This window comes from Hetaerina americana, unplaced genomic scaffold, assembly GCF_022747635.1.
Source record: "Hetaerina americana unplaced genomic scaffold, ioHetAmer1.1.p SCAF_11, whole genome shotgun sequence".
Lineage (NCBI taxonomy): Eukaryota > Metazoa > Arthropoda > Insecta > Odonata > Calopterygidae > Hetaerina > Hetaerina americana.
In genome coordinates, this window is record NW_027286181.1 from 8,928,533 (window position 1) to 8,945,682 (window position 17,150).

General features: G+C 37.8%; 1 protein-coding gene across 7 annotated transcripts in view; it reads left to right on the top strand.

Annotated features, from left to right (window-relative positions):
- Zasp66 (PDZ_signaling and DUF4749 domain-containing protein Zasp66) overlaps positions 1 to 17,150 on the top strand; it is a 122,699-nt gene that overhangs the window by 96,876 nt on the left and 8,673 nt on the right. For all 7 annotated transcript variants that reach the window (XM_071599371.1, XM_071599372.1, XM_071599369.1 and 4 more), the window contains exons 4-6: positions 6,042 to 6,191; positions 15,450 to 15,503; positions 16,376 to 16,464. In XM_071599371.1, coding sequence (XP_071455472.1) covers positions 6,042 to 6,191; positions 15,450 to 15,503; positions 16,376 to 16,464 — 293 coding nt within the window. The remainder of the gene's footprint in view (positions 1 to 6,041; positions 6,192 to 15,449; positions 15,504 to 16,375; positions 16,465 to 17,150) is intronic.

Sequence of the window (17,150 nt, forward strand, 5' to 3'; positions counted from 1 at the left end):
CTTATCCAAAGCTTTCTCTCAATGACACCCCTGCTTACAGTTTGCCCTTTTGCTTCTAGAGTTCAATTTGTATACTCTTGCAATTTTTCCTCAACCGTTCGCTCTTCAATTTTTTTTCCTTGTGTTTCCAACGCCCGTCGGAAAGCTAGCTCTAAGTTTGATTGATTTTCAATATTTTCTTTACGTGACATTTAGTTGAGTTCGCTAACTCCTTGACAAAAGTGCAATGCTTAAATTGGTTTCAGCTGTCCCATTGAGAAGACGACCCCTTCCTTAAGTGCTGCCCTTTTCGGTTCGCCGTCCACCGATGGATGAAAAATTGACTCGACCCTAAAAAAAAAACAAATTATCATTTTATTTCTTAATTCTAAAGGCTGAACATAATATAGTAACCGAGAATGGTCATAAGAATAAATCATAAATGCAAGTAATTATTATAAACAAATAAAAGATGTGAACGACGCAATTTCCTCGACTGAAAAAGATATCCAAAATATTTTAAAGCCACATTTACACCGCAAGCCACCCAAACTCTCCGGGTGGACCCAAATGTAGAGCGAATCTTTCATACGGTACTACTCCCCGAACATTTTCCCCAGGTCCTCCATCTGTGTTCCTCATTCCAAACCAAATTAAGAAAGGGCACTCAAGTTTGAGATCGAATCTAGCCAGAAGCCTCGACACCCGAAGTCACCAGGCAGCACCAACAGGAAACACCCAATATTGTATGCATATCAAGCAGGATGACCTGCGGCTTATCGACTGCTATGGATTCTGGATATGAAATCAAAGTGCTGTTTAACATATAAAAATGAATAAAATTTAGCGATTAGGCATGAACATCTTGCATAGGCGTAAATACATGCTCTACGTGTTACGTGCAGGCATTAAATCAGGTAGCGCAACTAACTCTACTAGCGTTCACCACAAGCCCTAAAAGTTGCAACTAGGCCAGTCGCTGGCATTCCCTTCTAAGTAGATAAGCAGGAGGCCTCTTACACAGTCACCATACCTGCCTCTCACCGTTCATTTCCATGATTACGCTCTAATTCAATGAAAGGTAGAAATCACTACCTTTGCATGCTGCCTTTTGAACCTGAGACTTCAGATGCATAGTGAGAGAACGTGAGATGTACATGAATATTCACTAATTTAAAACTAAAATTTGATGGATCATTACAGATCCAAGCACTGATGTTTAAAGACTTTTGGGATGTGGATATTTAAAAGCAAGTTGGGCCGAGAGACTGACGTATACGTTTTCAATAAGATGGGATAAGAAAGAAAGTGGCCGGATGAAATCCAACGAAGTCATTAAATAGGGAGTGTGGGAAATACCGAGGGGTGGTTGTGGTGGTGAAGACCTGAATGTGGTAGAGGAGAATATTTTAGGAAGGTAGGTGGGGTAGAGGAAGGAAAATAATGGGGATTTTTGGTGTCACGAAGGTAGGTAGAAAGTTCATAAAAATTAAAAAAATAAATAAATGACTTAAGAAAAACAACGGTAAGTTTATACGATAATAAATTCCAAGCGGTTATTTTTGGATCATCCAAAACCTACCCACATTTCAAAAGTAGATTATATTTGATGATGATTTTAATATTTTACTACCACCAATTAATTCGACCATCAAGACCGATCCGTGCTAACCGCTAGTCTACTTCGTCACGGTGCAACTTTGTAATTGAGCGATGATGCCCTAATCATAGAAAACCTCCAGCAGTCTTGATCTCTCAGAGACTAGAGATGTACGCGAAGGATGAAAGGTCGAAATTCTGGTAAGGCACCCTTCATATCCAGATTATAGAACTTTTGCCCCCACCGTATCCCCTGCTAAGTTTTTATTTTTAAGCAATTTCCATCTAATCACTTAAAACTCAACTGGAATTAAGCTTACATCCGGATGAAAGCATTCATTTTCCCACCCAATGCTATATGGAACGAGAGGAGACACCTTTGCAAAGAATCGTCCCACTCCGCCCAAGGAGTTAGGCTTACTTCAGCAGCGTTATTCGTGTATAAGAATAAATCCAAAAGGTTCACAAGGATATTCACCCGCTGACCCAAAGGAGCGCAGAAATGAATTACGCATTGCCCAAGCACTCAAAACACTTATGACTACATCACTGAACACACAGAGGAAGAACTAGCTCCACTAAACTACACTACATGTTGAACCGGAAAAAAGAATATTTACGAAAATAGCATGAGCCCAGCATTACTCTGGGCACATATCGGAAATTTTATATATTTACACATAACAATACTAAAGATTCAGCATAGTTAAAAAATCTAGAACTTCGAGATGAATATTAATAACGCGGAATACACGTATTGAAGGCCGTTTTCTTAATATGGACTATTCGTGCCTACTCAATCATATGTTATTTTACCTTCGGGCTCCCTATTTAAAATAATATATAACAAAGTTGGACAGAAAAATACGCCCTTAACTCACATGGAAAAGCTACACCCTATCTTAACTACTGTCGGTAGAAATTTGTGTCATCATCATCTTAAGTATTTCAATCCTAAGATTGGTTTATTGCAGTCCTCTATTCTTCTCTATTTAGTGTTTTCCCGCACCCTCTGATAGGTTCCCTGTTTTACATCCTTTTAATTTGCCCTATGTACTTGTCTCTTGGACTTCCTCGCGGGATCTTTCCTTCAATTTTTCCTTCTATTATGTTTCTAAATAATCCATTGTGCCTCAATGTGTGTCCGATCCATCTATTTCTTCTTTGCCATAGAGTTCTCCATATGGTCCTATCCTCTTCTGCTCTTCTATATACTTCATCGTTCTTCTCTTTGTCTCTTCATTTAATCCTCAGCATTCTCCTCCAGCACCATTTTTCAAATGCTTCTATTCGTCATTTGTCCACTTTTCCAATATTCCATGTCTTCGATCCGTAGAATTTGTGTGGAAAACTTATTTGATTGCAGTAATAGGCTCTCGTGCCCAGGTTCCAATGTGTTCAAAATATCTCCTTCCATCATTTTAAGAACGGTTTGGTCGCCCCATGTTGTAGAAAGACCTATTGCCGAAAGAGGGCCTCCGCGCTATCTTCCTGCAAAAAAGGAACAAAAATCGAAATATAATAGGTAAACAAAATAGATTCTCAAAAGTTTTTTCAGTTTATATTTTCGATTTATTACAACAAAATAACAGCATATATAAACTCTCAGTGAGAAACTCCATATTTCGTGGAGTTGTTTTTATTTTCGTCTTTTTGAGTTGTTTCGATGCTCACTTTATGAAAATTAGAAATGAAATCAGCTCACCTCGAAAATGTGTGGGCATTGCGTCAGGAACAATAAACATCTTAGTTCCCATGAATTAGCGAAGAACAACACAGGCAAGAACTGAGAATTTTGCTGAAATATTCTAAAGCCTGTAAGTTTTGTGAAAATTGCAGTCTATGTGTAAGTTTTTTGAGATGAAAAATATTGCAAAACATTTTCAATTTAAAAACTTTAAACTACTTCAACGAATTTATCACTCACCAAGCAATGGGATTCCTAGGTAAAAATACCATGAGTTTTCTGTAGGCCTAGAAAAAGTAGAAAGAACGTCTCCTCTGCATTATAGATGGGCACTTACTTCCTTAAAGAAATAGGCAACCAAATCAGTATGGATCTTGTACTGTGTTCAATAAAAAAATGTATCCTTGCACCTATATGTTATTAATTTCGCATTGAGTCCAAATATGATAACATAAGTTTCTTAATCCAAAAATACAATAACATACTTGTATAACAAGCAATGCCGACTGTTGGCTCTTTTTTATCATATTTATGTATCCGAGAGGCAACTATTATTTACTTTTGTGATTATTTTTTACACCCCGTAGCACTACGCAGACTTCACCCCCTTTTCACTTATTTCGGGCGGTGTGATCGAGTTGGTACTTCCTACTAGTTCTTTGCCTTCCCTCGATGTGTTTGGTAGGACATTGACATTTTAGTTTACGCGTTCTTCTGGCCTCTTTCTGAGCACGATTTTGATCTCACGCCAAAAAACCTTTCGTGATTTTAATCAAAAGTGAACGCATTGGATAGGAATGTAAACACAGACCGGGCAAGATCCTGCAAAGAGAGTTTCCTTTCCATTCCGCTGCATATCCTTTACTTAGTAATGTCACTCACTCCACTGACTTCCAGTCCCAGCCGTCAAAAGCAGCAAATGGTCCATGAAAAAAAAATACATGCGCATACACACATACACACATGCACACATATATATGTGGATGTGTGTGTGTGTGTGTATATATGTATAATAAAGTTGGCACTAGCGGACGAAAACAAAAACACAAAAAAAAGAAACTCTCTAGTTGTCGAATTTTCGGTAGTCCAAGCCATCTTGAGGTGTATTATTGTCACTTGCGGTGTAAGGTGGCCGAAAATATATACTATATATATATATATATATATATATATATATATATATATATATATATATATATATATATATATCTCCGCCGCCTGGTAGCGTTTCTATGTTGTGTCTTTGTTAATTTGTCTCCTTTGTGCCTACCTCTTTACCTACCTCGCGGGATCCTCCCTTCTCTTATGTCCAACTAATCCATTGGACCTCAAGGTGCGCCCAATCCTTTTAGTTCTTCTTTACCATCAAATTCTCCATATAGTCCTTTTCTCTTCTGCTTATATCCTCGTTCCTCACCTTGTCATCAGCATTTAATCTTCAGCATTATCCTCCAGCACCGTGTTTCAAAGGCTTATACTCATCGCTAGTCCACTTGTACAATATTTCTTAACCCTGATTATAGAGTACCATGCTCCATATGAACGTTTTGACCCATTGTTTCCTTGTTTGCAACCTCAGGTTCTTTGTAAATAGTAGTTGTCTCATTTTCATGAACTCCAGCTTTTAGCTAAACTATTCTTTGCTTGATTAAGGTGGAACTTCTTCCAACCCATGTCATACTGCTGCCCTGGGAGAAGAAGGATTCCAATCATCCCTCGATATATAGATACCCGTCTTTATTTTGGGGCGAGATTGAGACTATGGAGTCTCTTCCACCACCTTACTCGATCAGTGATATCTGATAAATAATAATGAAATGGAGGCTTTCCGGTATTCGTTTCTGTCGGTTTTGTCTTAATCCTCCACAATAATCGTTTCCAAAACTGTTATTAAAGGATTTCTTGGCGCGGGTTTCTCCTTGGAAACTCTAAGGGTACATATTTGGCAGCGTATGTACATTTAGTGCACACTGCAATATCTGATGCTTAACTAATATTTAAATGCTAATGTAAACAATTGTTGAAATAAGTTCAACAGATTCAGGCTTGAGGTCGTGGAAGTTCATCATAATGAAATAAGGACAATTTGCACTTTTCCACAGTTTATTTAACGTACGACGCGTTTCAACTCACAAAGTCATCATCAGGTACAAGACTGTTGAAATAATATGACTTCTTTCAAGACAATATTTAAATTTCGTATCTTTTTGCTTGGCCCACACATACTTAGATATATGCTAACGATGCCGCTGCATTAAGCTTATAGCACTGTTAGCACATATTTTATCTACTGTGTACTTTTCTAAATTTTATTTAGAGTTCTGGAAACATATTCAAGCATAAATATGCTCCATTGAACAAAAATATTTTTCGCTCACCAACTTAAAAACACATAAAAAATTGTATTCGTCGTTTTACATGAGCTGTCTAATATTGAAGGAATTAAATTTTGAGGGTGCTCCTCATTTCTATTGTTTATTTATCTATGTTACTTCCGCACAACTGAAAAAATTATGGTCATGAAGCGACATGACAAGTAGTGCCCAGTAATTTTAAAAATACAATAGTACGTCAATATGAGGTAATAAGCTCAACGGATACCTCACAACTAAATTTCGGAGTGGAATCGCCAAAACCTTTTGCTTTCTTTAAGTCATTTTCGCGTCATTACTAATACCCTCTTTGTGACGGCTCAGGCGCAACCAAAATAAATGTAAATATTATTCATATTTTGCTGTGACGGCATGCTAAATACGCATTCCATCTTTCATTCCAGCCATACCGCACGACACCACTGGTACTGCCTGGCGCCAAGACGAAGAAGGACCTCGCACCGACAACATCCTCTTACTTGCGACACCACCCGAATCCAATGTTCCGAGCTCCACCGTCTCACTTCGACAATGAAGCGATGATGAAACAGAAGGTAAGGAAGCAATTAGAAAACGGCACGCGAAACATTTGTGCTCAGGAAAACTTCCAAGCAGAGAGAATCGTTTCATTTTCCTTTTGATTGATTGATTGGTGCCAAAACATGGCAGATAAACTCTTCCTTAAGGACAGCAGTGAAGTAGACGACACGATATTTTCGACAAGCAGTAAAAACAAGGACAACAGAAACTAACATAACTGGCATCATACGTACAGATCGACGATCCGCCAATCACAGACGGCTCTTTGGGTCTCAGGCAACTAGTGCCGCTTGTGGGCGGGGCTATAGTCCGCGTCATAGCCGCCATTTTTCACCAGTTCGCGCATTTATTGCACATACCACGTATAGAGATAATACAGAAGAGATATTACATATTGATGTCAATAGCCAATAATCAGTGAATTTTGGAGGCGTGATTTACATATACAGCAGGAGTTAATTGAGGTTTAGATCAAAACTTATTTTCAATTGCCAAGTGTTCTTTTCATAGTCGCTTAATTCAAGAAAACTTCTATACCTTTCTGTACGTGTCTAATTCAGCGGAAAGGAAGCGACAATGAAATAACCATCTTCATTTCCTTTCCTCCCCCGTCGACCGATGAAGCTCACAAAAACACATTCTTCAACTCCACGAGAACCTGACTGATAAAAGAAGTATTTATGGGAAAGATTTAGTTCTTCTGCCATTCGCTGTCAGCCTATGTCTTTCTATTTCAGGCTTGAGAATGAAGTGTTTCGCTTCAAGAATCACGACACGTTGTCCTCAAGCTTGACAGAATAATTATAAAGACATTAAAGAGAATGAAAATATGTAAATGATATCTCAAAATGCTTCGATTTAATGGAATGAATTCTTCTCCTTGCATTCATCCGCAATAAATGTCTGATTTACTGGAGAGAAGGCGGTAGTGAGGGCCCAATCCTTCTGAACTAGCCCCAATGATAACTTAAGCCCAGATGTGATAACTCGAGTGGACGGGGTAGATTTAAGTTACGTATAATAAAAGATCACCCAGGCAGTGAAACTCAAGAGTATCTATAGATAGAATTGCGACTGGGAGAGGGAATATTTTAGGCGCAACATCAGCAGTTTGGCAAAGTGTTTTTCAACCTCCATGCATCAAAGAGTTGCGTCTTGTAAATTTTAGTTCCTTCTCGTTGAAGTGAGAAAAGATTTTGCGCAATAGACCCTCTCACAAAAGTCCTGGCAGATCGGCTGAAGACCACGAAATTTAGCGTGGCATCTCTCTACAGTGTCGAATGAGGAACAGAGGGGAGATGTGGAGTGCGTGATCGTTGAGCACCACCCTTAATGTTTGCCATTGGGTGCCATTTCCACAAGGGAAGCTTGAACCCCCAAGCTTTTTCATCAAGTTATCAATTCAAAGCTTATAGAATATTTGACCCAAAAAGCAAAATCAACTCTAGACCGACCAAATTACATTAAATACCACAGAAAACCTTAATTGTAATGTTACCTACAGTAAATATATGGGTAAACGAAAATTATAGTAATATACGTTTTATTTTCACCTCGTATTTACGGAAAATGTAACGGAAAATATTTAATACAAGGGCAAAAATGAAAAGGGTATAACCGTTTTGGTGAGAAAAAAATAGTATGAGATGCAATAATATAAATATATATGTTATCATAAAACAGTGAAGGAAACTGAAAAGCTCAATTGACTCCTATTGATATACACCACATTTACAACTTAACGCAAAACCGGAAGAGGAATATAAATTTTCAGGCGGAGCTTATTCTTGCAATTAAATCATGTATGCACATATAACCTCAATAGACTAATTAACCCAGCAATCCACGGCGTCGTGTTCTTCGGAGTAGTAGTGGTTTTTAGAGAAGGCAATCGACAGCTCATGTCATTTGCGCCATTAGGGATGGGCAGGAAAGGATGAAGGTAGGAGAGATACCCGACGTCGGCATTAGCCTACTCTTGCCGCAAGGCGCCAAGGGGTCCACAGTTACACGTCCCATCCGACGGACGGCGTACTCACTCAAACTGCTCTCCACAAAGCACCTCAAGTAGGGATCGGGATACCACTGAAAAACACCACCGCCGCCTCCAGGATTCGAACCCAGGCCTTCTTGGATGGGACGCCAGTACGTTAGCCACCACATCAATCCCAGCAAGGTTACTTAAGAACAGTTATGCCAAATAATTGGCAAGTCGTTAATCAATGAATTAATGGAAATCTTTAATCAAGGTGTGTGACACCGAGAGACTTCCGGTGTCGCTGGAATAGCGTCGGCCAAAAAGGGATATTCCGCAGCACTGGCCCCAAGTCCCTCCCGGAAACCCTTTCGCAGTTTGAGCTCGACCGGCAGGGTCAATGAATTATGGCAGCATGATTTTCAGAGTTTATAAAAAGTGAGAGGAGACGATGAGAAACTGCGGAAGGAGTGGAGGGCGGGGGCGGGGGAGGGAGGGTGGAAAGAAGGAGGGGGGCGGGGAGGGAGGGTGGAAAGAAGGAGGGGGCGGGGGAGGGAGGGAGGGACTTCGGAGGGGTAAGATGGTCGGCCGGTAAGCCAGAAGAGGCGTCGGCGGGTGGGGGGCGAGGAGCGAAGAGGGGGAAGGGGGGTTGACCACGCTCGCTATTTCTAGGGAGTGCGGGTTCGGTTGGGGGCGGAGGGAAGGGTGAAGGGGGAGGCAAAAAAGGACGAACGCCCCAAGACGAATGAAAAAGAAGCGGAAAATGAACGTGGGGCACCACATCAACGAAAAGTCAAAAAGCCAGTTTCAAAGGCGACATATTTAATTGAAATGTTCTCAGTGAGAGTTGAAAAACAAAAGGATTGGAAGCAATGGAAATAAGATTTTTTAGAAAAATAATGAAGATTAAATGATATGAGCGAGTCACCAATTCTACGTGATCGCATGACAAAGGGGGCTTGTAGTAAGAAGACCTTTGGAAACATCACGAAGGACAAAACGGACCCAATAAGAAACCCAAAGGAAGAAGAGTTCCCTAGAATACGGAATATTGAATCTTAATCGCTAACAGTCGTATAAAATGATGTTTATCTTCACTCAGTCTCGTATTATGTAATAATATAAATCCGCCTAGTACTGGGCCCGCAGCATTCAAGCACTCCGATCTAAAAAAAGATCCTCCTGAAAACAATAGCAAAGCAGACAAATGAGAATAAATAATTACATTGGCCAGCCGCCGCGGTAGTTAAAAATTACCGCGGGAGATCTAGGGTGGAATGCATGCTGTTCCATCGACGAATTCAGCGGCAATCCGTAAAGAGCGCGAAATATAACCATGCAAAAATATTTCAACTTAAAAAAATTACCCCAGAAAATTAAAAATAGCAACATCTCAGTTCTAATTTCTTTCGGACACAGTTCAATAAGACTGAATTCATGAGTGAGTTTTCTCCAAAAATATAAGACGTAAATTGTTGGCACGAGAGCAAGGAGATAAGAAGTGAAGGAGATGTAGCTCTGTAGCAGATTACTCTCCGATAACATAACTTATTATGCTCTTAGAAGTTGAATAAAGAATAGTCCTTCGATGAGTATATTATGTCTTCAAGAGGCTTCTTCTAAGGCAAGCTAACTTAGCAGACAAGCATTTTGCATTATATATCAAAAAGTCACTTCGAAAACGCTTATGATGGGCAGTCGATTGAAAACCGAATACTTGCTAGAACAACCAATCCGCACACCAATAAGGATAATTACAACTTAACAACTTCGTGCGCCTGTGAGTTGTCACTATGCAGTTCTCCTACCACAGCGATGCCAACGTCAATGCGTAAATAGCTAGCTTCTATCTTTTAGCGGACGGACTTTGTGTTATGGTGGGTGTTCGGTTTTCATTCGACTGTCCCTAGTACATTTGAAAAATTATAAAAGAGGTTAATTTGATACTTGTCCTGTTACTTTAAGCGGTGCTATTTTTTTCTCGATGCTTGAGGAACCGTGAAGGTTTGCTAAGTTTGAGACATTATTGCTTTAAAATACAATGTATGCAATTTCCATTATAAGTGAAACTCTTGCAAACAATATTTTGAGCTCATTTAGAAAAAAATGAATCAGAAAAGCACTGGACCACTTGTAAAAACATTTATGAGGATATTATTAATCTACTGACTGGTGAGGTAGCAGGAAATGGGTACTGGCCCGCGTTCCATCACAGTTGCATGAAGCAAAAGTGAAATACATACACGCATTCAGGAAGACAGAATGAGGCAAAGCGCAAAATATTCGGAAAAACGAAAAGCTGGCCAAGAGGACTGGAAAGGAGATTGAAGAATTTAGTGCAAAACCTGTACCAGGGATATGAATGGGACAACGGATATCGGAAAGTCGAAGAAGGGAGACGACTGAACTATCAATCCCGAATGTGCAGACATGGAAAAGATTAGAGGCAAAACCCCAAAGAAAACCTCGGTCGGGAATTATAGGAGTGCGGACAGTGGGAATGGCCACGTGTGTTAATAATAATCTCCGGAGTAGCCGGCAATTACCCAGAAGGACGATAGGTTTGAATTCAAGTGGGGGCGGGGATCCAGTGTTTGGCGAGGGGGCAAAGGACGGAGGGGTTGGGAAAGAGAGAGAGGAAGATATAGGGGATGTGAAAGGGGCAGAGGGTGAGGGAAGTGTGAAAGGGGAGTGCGTGGGAGGGGGAGGGAATGGTGGGGATCGGAGGGTAAGAGGGGCCAGGCGTAGTTATAAGAGGCGGTTTTGACTGCCAAAGGGATCAACGAACTCTGCGAAGCCCAGATCTGATTCGTATATTTTTTTACCCTGGAATATAAGGCTAGAAATATCTCCCCGGCCCAATGTCCTACTGCATGCATTCGAATTGAGGGCGAGAGATGGACACGGGAAAAATCACCGGCATGAAGAAATCTCAAAATAATCAATGGGAACCGTTCCGACACCAAGTTCCCATGCAGTGAGCAGCCCCAGCGCGGGCCGACAACCCACGTCGTTACACTCAAAATTTTTGAAGAGAAATGGAGTCTTTTAAATCTATGGAAATCGTTTTGTTTTTTTAAATTGCTACTAAAATTTTAGATAGTTAAGCACCTAATGAGTCAACTTATTCCATGGACTAACATTAGAAAACCATTAAATGAATGAGATGCCAATTTTACTCCTAATTCGGTAATATGGAAATTAAATTAAATTTGAGTACTTTCACGTTCATAAATATTTAATTCTTGCAGTTTTTTGCCTGAACAAAAATTCATATAAACTCTTACTATCTATGGAAATCTCTTAGTTATAATTTCAAAGAATATGGATTTTAAATGATGGACTCTGTGACATCTACCTAAGTGTTCCCAGGGAGCCTTGGGTAAATTTCGGGTGATTTACAAAAAACCACACTTAGTGATGTGATTATGTTTCTATTTGCTGAAGGAATTTATGAATCAAAATATATGAGAAATCCTGAAATTTGAATATCACTCTACTGGTATAAACACCAAAGTATTTTTACACTGAAACTCATAATTCAACAATATCGATTTCTTAGTGTTTCCTAAGGATTTGATATTTATTTATATATCGCTTTATACACCATAAGCCAGTTTAGAATGGTTTCATCATGAAAGAAAAAATTACAAAGGTTATTTACATTGCACAGGGATATTTTCCAAAAACATTTCGACTTTTCTTTATATACTGCACAAAATGCATCCCAAAAGTTTAATGAGCAAGCATGCTTTAAGATTACGCTTAAAATTATTTCAAGTAGATGCTTTCAAATCTTGAGGAAGCACGTTGAAAAATTTGGCTCCTAGGTGGTATGGTCCCTCACCTGTCAAATTAGAAGATCTTGCCTCAATATGTATATCAAGTTAAGTATGTGTATAGTGATGTGGATATATATGTTTTGTTTGTATAACTGCATGCTATTCTCAAGGAATAAGATTAGATTGTATACATAAAGAGCAGCCAGTGGCATAATTTGCAACACATGAAAATGAGACCTCCAAGAGTGTCTGAAAGGTAAGTTTAAAATATCTCTTGTGGCCTTCTCTGCACTTTAAAAATATTTTGGCAATGGCTTGAGCCGACCCAGATTATAATGCCATATGATAATCGAGATTGAAAATTTTAATGATGAAGACATTTCAGGATATTTCAGCTAGCTCTAAAAAACAAATATCTCCACTGAAAAAAGTTTTACTGAGTTTAGATTGTAAATTTTCAATATATAAGGACCATTTTAGGGCTGATTTAATCTGAAAACCCAAGGACTCTGTTAGCAAAATTTAGGTCCTTGTCATAGAGTTTAACCGAGAGTGAAGGATTTTTGCCAAAATGTATGCATCCTTTTTTTTGTACATCTATTGGCAATAAGTTTGTTTTGAAACCAATTTTTAAGACATATTACTGTAGAGTCTACTTTTTGTTGCAATTTAGGATTGATTTTGGGATTTTGGGAAGGTAACATCATTAGCAAAAAGAATTAAATTGGCATCGAAGATATAGGGGTATTTTTCCACCATCAAAAAAAATTTTTAAGAATACCCGTGGGTAATTCATATTCAAAATTCTTTGAGATAGATGCACAGATTGAGGAAAAATAGGCAGGAATCTTGATGGTGGTCCAGAATTTGCTTATATCAAGAGTAATATATAAGTCATCATATATAAATTTTGCTTATGCCAGAAAAATTTAGTCATATGTTCTTACAAAAATGAGGCTATGATAATTTTGACTCAAGTCTTTTCATGCACACCTGAAGAATTTTGCTCAAATTTTGAGGCCATGCATTTACTTGTAGTTTCTTGGAAGGTTAAGAACCCAACAAAATCTCAAATGAATTAGCTAGCTATTCTGGATTGGTGGAAATGTTCAGATCTCTCCTCCAGTCCATTTCTATCCAATGAAACAAACAAAATGCTATGCGTTCTGATTTAAAAAATCATTATTCACTTCAACTCAGCGCATATAAGCTCCTCTGCTGTAATTTACTAGAATGGCGATGATTTACAATATTCTAAAAAATAAATAAATATTGAGTGCTCTTCATTTCATTATTTCAGAAAAATTAAATTGAGATTTAAAGCAAAATCACAGAGTGTAATTGATGGAATGCCGGGATAAGTCTTTATTTATTTCACATTTCTTTTTGTTCGTCCTGGGTAGGACCAAAGGTCACATGTACTCTTCCTATGATAGAAAATGGGCAATTCAAGGGAGTAAATAGGTTTCAGATCACAAAATAAAAACAAAACATTACTAAAATTACACACAATTTAGAAAAGATTCAAAGTACATCTTAAATGGATTTACATATGCATTTGGTATTGCTGCTATCATTGAAAATTCTCTTTTGAAATTCGTTTGAGCATGCCTAGTAGCTTAGAAATTGAGAATTTTTAAATGCACAAATGAAAGTAAAAATCACCTTCTACCTTATAGAATATTATCACCAAATATGATAAAAAAATTTTCCTTAAAAGAAGCTTGTAAAAGAAATGATGAACACAGCTATATACTTGGAGTGGGAATTTTGACGAATGAGTCAGTGTGTTGAGCATATCAGGCTGAGGCATATTGTGGATTGACCCAAAAAAGGGCACATAAAACACCTAAAAAGGGCTGAGAACCATCATGGGATCATATTTGGGCAACTGCTCAGACAGGTGCAATCCTGGCAGACAATAACAGGGTGATTCAATGATGTTACAAGGGCAACAATATTATCTTCCTTCTTGCTAAACATATTCCATTTTGAGCTAATAAATATAAATAATTCAATAATTACAATATATATATATATATATATATATACTCATATATACAGAAACATATATAAGGAAAAGGGATAGGAACACGTATAAAGGACGAACACAATAGAGGTGGGGAAGGCGGAATCGAACGGATCACAAGAGTAAAAATATTTCCTCAACCGGGACTCGAACACCGGATCTTTCCACTTGCCGGGCAGATGCTCTTAACCACTTGAGCTATCGAGGATATGTAATTTACCCTGAGATCCGTGGGTCTTATATGTCGCCAAGCGCCCCGATTCTTTAGCCAAGAGATGGCGTCAGGGGGCTGTTTCACCCACCAAAGGAGAATTAGACAATACACAAGAGGAAAGGACAGTGGTTAGAATTCATACAACATCATACAGGAAAAGAACAGTGCGTTTCATGGCACGCATAGCCAGAAGAATGTGTATTTGGCCAATGTGGCTCATCTCTTTCTTCTGGCTATGCGTGCCACGAAACGCACTGTTCTTTTCCTGTATGATGTTGTATGAATTCTAACCACTGGCCTTTCCTCTTGTGTATTGTCTAATTCTCCTTTGGTGGGTGAAACAGCCCCCTGACGCCATCTCTTGGCTAAAGAATCGGGGCGCTTGGCGACATATAAGACCCACGGATCTCAGGGTAAATTACATATCCTCGATAGCTCAAGTGGTTAAGAGCATCCGCCCGGCAAGTGGAAAGATCCGGTGTTCGAGTCCCGGTTGAGGAAATATTTTTACTCTTGTGATCCGTTCGATTCCGCCTTCCCCACCTCTATTGTGTTCGTCCTTTATACGTGTTCCTATCCCTTTTCCTTATATATGTTTCTGTATATATGAGTATTTATTCGCCGTTTGGCGGGATTTCGTGTTTGAATGTATATGTATATATATATATATATATATATATATATATATATATATATATATATATATATATATATATATATATATATATATTCCAATGATTAATCTGAAACATGAGTTTCAGAATCCTTCTTCAACGGTCATATTTTCATTAATTAAACATGCCACATAAATGGTCTAGGTTCAATATAAGATAAGATATACAGAAACTATTCACACCTAAACTAAAAACCTGCTTTAAACAAGAGACTACCTTCAATAAAAATCTAAAAATATTACTTTTGAATAGAAAAAGATGTGTGAAAAGGTACTTTTCCATCCATACCTATAGAATGCCTAGGGAAAGGTGTTAATTCCATTTGAAGCCAGTCAATCGACTAAATTGAATCAAGACCAATGGCAATGTACTGCGCTAATATTTTAAGCCAGGAAACTCCTTGTCTGAGTAGAAAAACGTTGAAATTGGTCCACAAATGTTAGTATAAAAATAAAATAACTTAATTTCTTGGAAAAATAAATCACTTAACTTGTAATCAATATGCATTGGGACTATAAAACTGTATTAAAAATATGGAATTGCATGCAATGAACAGAAATAAAAGATGAAACAATTAATGCAAACTATTTCTTCACAGGTGGCTGGTACTGTAATTGAAAGGGTAGCCGGACAGGACATGAATGGATCCAAGGCAAGTAACTTCATTCTTTAAGGAGTACTCTAAATTAATTGAGCCATTATCCTCTTCTACTGCTAGCAATAGTACAAATTACAATATTTTTTTGAGGAAAAACCATTTGAAAATAAGAAGTTTTTAATATTGCATCACTTCTGAGATCTGTTATATGATTAATTTGGTTTACATGCTTAAACTTTAATCTTCACATGGATGGATATTAAAAAACCTGGTTATGATTATTATCAGTATCAACCTTGTAAAATTCCAAGTGCATGAAAGCAGAGTATATTTTTAATAGTTTATTGAGCTCAATCAATTCAAGTCCAGGAAAAGGTCCTATTAAAAGCACTCTGACGTCATTTTTAGAACTTGGCCCCTGATTAATTTTTACCAGTATTTTTTCCCTAAAATATTTTGCCAGCAGAACAACAATCATATCACTTGTTTACAGAGCATATCATGCGGAAATTTCATGGCTTTATCATTCCATACTAAGCCAATTGAAAATTAATACCTTAGAATATTCTACATCTAATGCTCGGAATGAAGTTGGTAAGTTACCAGTGTAGAAACAAAGTAAAATCAATATCTATGTTCAGTGATGAATGGAACTTTCAAAATAAAATTACCATCTTAGAGGATATCCACTGTCACTGCATGCTCTGATTTTGCATTTTATATGGAAAGGATTGACAAGCACAAAATCCCATGCACATAAGTGTAAAAAGATGTACAGTTATAAGAACGTATAAATGCCCACATTGTTGTTAGAAGAAATATTTCTTTTTGTAGAAATGTAAATAATGTCTGCATTTAAAAATATTTCTTGATACGAAAGCCTACTGAGCAACTTTTGCCAATAATAATATTTTTTGACACTCCAGATTGTCCACAAGCAGTTCAACTCACCAATTGGCCTATATTCTGATCAGAACATTGCTGAAACAATCCAACAACAAACTGGAGTGACACCGTAAGTAATTATTTCTAAAGGAACACTATTAATACTTAATTTTTCCAAAGACAAATCCAAACAAGCACCAATTTCCACTCTGCCTCAGAAGACATGCTAAATCACTTTTGATTTCTCTCAATTCAGACTTTAGTAGTTGATTTCTAAGAAAAGAAAATAACAGTGCATTGTTTCAGTCACATCATGGTTCTTTATACTGAATAAGCTAGGGAAAGTGACGTTAAAAAAAAATTCTTTATTTCATTAATGAAAGAGCTTGTATCTCATATTACCACATGAAAGTTGGATACCAATGATTCAGATGGGATAATGAAACTCATTGACTGTAATGAAGAAATGCAAATTAGCCTTCAGGGAATGATTCCTGAATTTTCCTATTTCAGCATAGTTACCTAGGCAGTATTTTCAGGGGTCATTCAGGGGTTATTCCATCAACAAAATTCCTACGCAATTCATTTAAAGGGTAGCTTGAAATCCTTGCATTATTTACAACTAAATGCTCACTCTGGTTGTGACAGTTAAACATTTTAACTATCAATATGTTTAGGTAGCATGAAGGTGACAAAGACCATGATGATGATTTTCACAGAGATGCAATGAATTGGAATCCCAGAAAATCATGTATAGATCATATATTCTTTGCTCATCTTAAAGTACTTTGAGGTCCTCAACTGACAGGGGATGCC